This window comes from Trachymyrmex septentrionalis, unplaced genomic scaffold (assembly GCF_001594115.1).
Source record: "Trachymyrmex septentrionalis isolate Tsep2-gDNA-1 unplaced genomic scaffold, Tsep1.0 scaffold87, whole genome shotgun sequence".
NCBI classification, from domain to species: domain Eukaryota; kingdom Metazoa; phylum Arthropoda; class Insecta; order Hymenoptera; family Formicidae; genus Trachymyrmex; species Trachymyrmex septentrionalis.
This window is the reverse complement of record NW_017306059.1, coordinates 2,787,984-2,790,980: the sequence shown is the minus strand read 5'-3', so window position 1 is coordinate 2,790,980 and position 2,997 is coordinate 2,787,984. Positions and strand designations below refer to the sequence as shown.

At 28.5% G+C, this 2,997-nt stretch overlaps 1 protein-coding gene across 1 annotated transcript in view; it reads left to right on the top strand.

Annotated features, from left to right (window-relative positions):
- Window positions 1-2,471: 2,471 nt before the first annotated feature.
- Window positions 2,472-2,997, top strand: part of LOC108755498 — an 11,115-nt gene continuing 10,589 nt past the window's right edge. The window contains exon 1 of the mRNA XM_018498531.1: window positions 2,472-2,638. Within this exon, the coding sequence (XP_018354033.1) occupies window positions 2,624-2,638 (15 nt within the window). The 5' untranslated portion in view covers window positions 2,472-2,623. The remainder of the gene's footprint in view (window positions 2,639-2,997) is intronic.

Below are 2,997 nucleotides of genomic sequence, written 5' to 3'. Positions count from 1 at the left end.
ATATAAATAATTATTAATTATAATTAGGTGGTGAGGATTTATAAGGCCAATCACCGCGAAAGTCTTTTTCAATATAATGATCAATATAAATTCCATCGTGTTAAAACTGAAATGATAAATTCAAATTCTTATACCTTTTTATATTATGTATATAATTATTATGAATATTATATTATTAATAATTCTTAATGATGTAAAATAATTTGATTTCTCTAATTAATAGACTGTATCACTTAATTAACAGATTATTGTAATTTAAAACCAAATATTAATTAGTAGTTATATTTCTTTATTTAAATGCGAAATTTATACTCTTGACGCTTATGTTTTTATATTAATAGTAACAAAGAAGAATTACGATTATCTAATATTGTATAAATCAAATTATAATCCAAATCAAGAGCCAACAGTATATTGGTGCGTAATTTAGATTGTTGTAATTATAGTTACAATATTGTTTAAAAGAAAGAATATTCTTAACATACATTGTTAATACATTGTAAATTTCAATTAATATAAACAAGTTTGAAAGAAACGGTATACATTTATCGCATCATCTCAAACTGTGCTCTCTGCCATATTTTTAACCTTTTCCATCAAGAATTTCCTTTTCTTATTATTTTCTATAAATAACTTAAAATAGATACTTACATTTCGGGTCTTCTAAGTTAAAACATTGAATAAACTGCACAATAAAGCAATACACAAATATTTTTTCAATAGGCATATATTTTAAGCAAAAGAAATATAGAATAAATCTGGAGACACGGTAGTGTTAAGCATGGCGTGAAACACTGCTGTAACTCCTTTACGCGAAGCGGCTATATTTTACACATATATAGTATATTTTAATGTATTGAATAATTAATGTATTGAATAACCCGAAGAGACGCTTATGAAATTAAAGAAAACTAAGATTAGTTGGATTATTTTGTTCTTAATGTTTTATCAATATTTAATCATTGTATATGATTGCTGTTTACAATATTAATTGTGTAACAATATTAATTGTGTAAGTACTTCATAAAAATAAATTTAAAAAATGATAATACTGACACAGTTAAAAAATTAGGATATATTTAATAAACGCATTTGCTAGTATTCGCATGTTCCGATTTCGTAGCATACCATACAACTTGCTACTTATGGAATAAGGGAAAATTAGAGAGGAAAATAAAAGACTGAGAGTAGAATCAGTAGTTCTTCCTTTGCCGAAATGAAAGCTATGATTGCGTATATTATATTATGATTCTCTCATATATATATATATATTTATGGAGAAAGTTCCAATAGTTTATAAGTCATAAACGTTGATAATTTTTGTAAAGTAAATTTAATGACAGTTCAAGTTTTTGTTTTTTAAACAAAATATCATTTGACTCTAAGATAAAAGTGTTCATTTAAAAATTGTAAAAAAAGATAAATAATTTTAATAAATTTTATAAATTTTATAGTCTTCTTTAATTCTTCGTTTACTTATACATACATAAGTTAAGACAAACATAAATTGAGACAAACATACATAACAAGTCATAAGAATCATGTCTCTAATTTGTATCTTATCATTAAGCTTTGTACTTTTACATAAAAGATATCAAGATATAAAGTATTTAAAGGTAATACCTACAATTTTTAATCTTAAACCAATTCTTTCTTTGTAGAATACACTTTATTCACGTTTTTTGCTTCACGTTCATCACATTTTTTTAGATAAGTAAAAAACGGATTTCGCGATCTATATGCTTTACCCAACACATCTGTCCAAAAATTAATCTAATTGCTTCGGTGAAATCGAGTGCCGCAAGTATAACGATGTGCATAACATTCGCGAATGAAAGAGAGGAAAATTGAAGAGTCATTAAAATCCCCTCTTCAAGCGGCCAATGTCACTTTCACCACCTTGCGTTCCGCTACTGATGAATATAAGACAATAAAAATCCAAACAAACGAAAGATCTTTGATTATGTATTTTTCATATTGTAATAACTTTAAAACCAGAAAAATCATTATATATTAAATCATCTTACGAAATAAGATGATTAAGGTTACTCGTCTCCGCAGAATAGTAAATTTTTGCAGAAAGACATGATTTCCTGAGAAATCCGTATAAGTCCTGTTTAATTTGAATTCCAATCTGAAAATGAACTCGAGATTTGCCAAGAGTTAATTTCCGCTATCGACTGATACAGAAACATGCATCTTATCGCATCGCATATCCATCGCTAATCTCTGCAAGCCATTCACCCTCCACGACTGTCTCTGCCTCTCTCTTTGTCATTTAATTCACGAGAAGCTCTCTCACTTCCTCCGATCGCCAGATAAGCGACACAAGTGAGGAGTGTGAGGCGTGCATCGTGGATGCTGGAGGGATTTCGTAGGTGGTTGCCGCAGCTTCTCACCGGCGTGGGGATAACTAGAGCTTCGGCTTAAGTCAACTGTATCGCGTCAAGATGAAGTAGTACACACTGTCTCGTTGCGGAGTGCATGCGTCGGGTACGCGAAAAACATCGCGCGACTAGAAGCGTGTAAAGAGGACCGGAAATCATCGGCCGGACAGCATAACGCGGAGAACTTGTGCAATTTGTCCGAAAATCTTGCTTATTAATGAATTAAGGCAGAAGATATGAGCCTCTACGCTGTAAGTTAAATTAGTTTCTATGTTTTTCCCTTCCGCACTATTATAGTGTTTTAATTAACTAAATTTAAATATGACAAAAAAATAGGAAACTTTATGTTTTACAATTAATATTCTAATATTACGTACTTGTAAATTTAAAATAAATTCTGAATTTTGAACAATCATAAAGAACTTAACGAATGTAAATAGAGACAATAGTTGAATGTAAAGTAGAATTGTTCTTTTTGTATATTAAATTTATTTATCTATTAAAAAAAATTAATTTTAAAAATATAATATATAAAATATAGTTTTATCTCTTAACTTTATTATATTACATTATATTATATTAATTATGAACTAACTAAAGAAAATGAGTG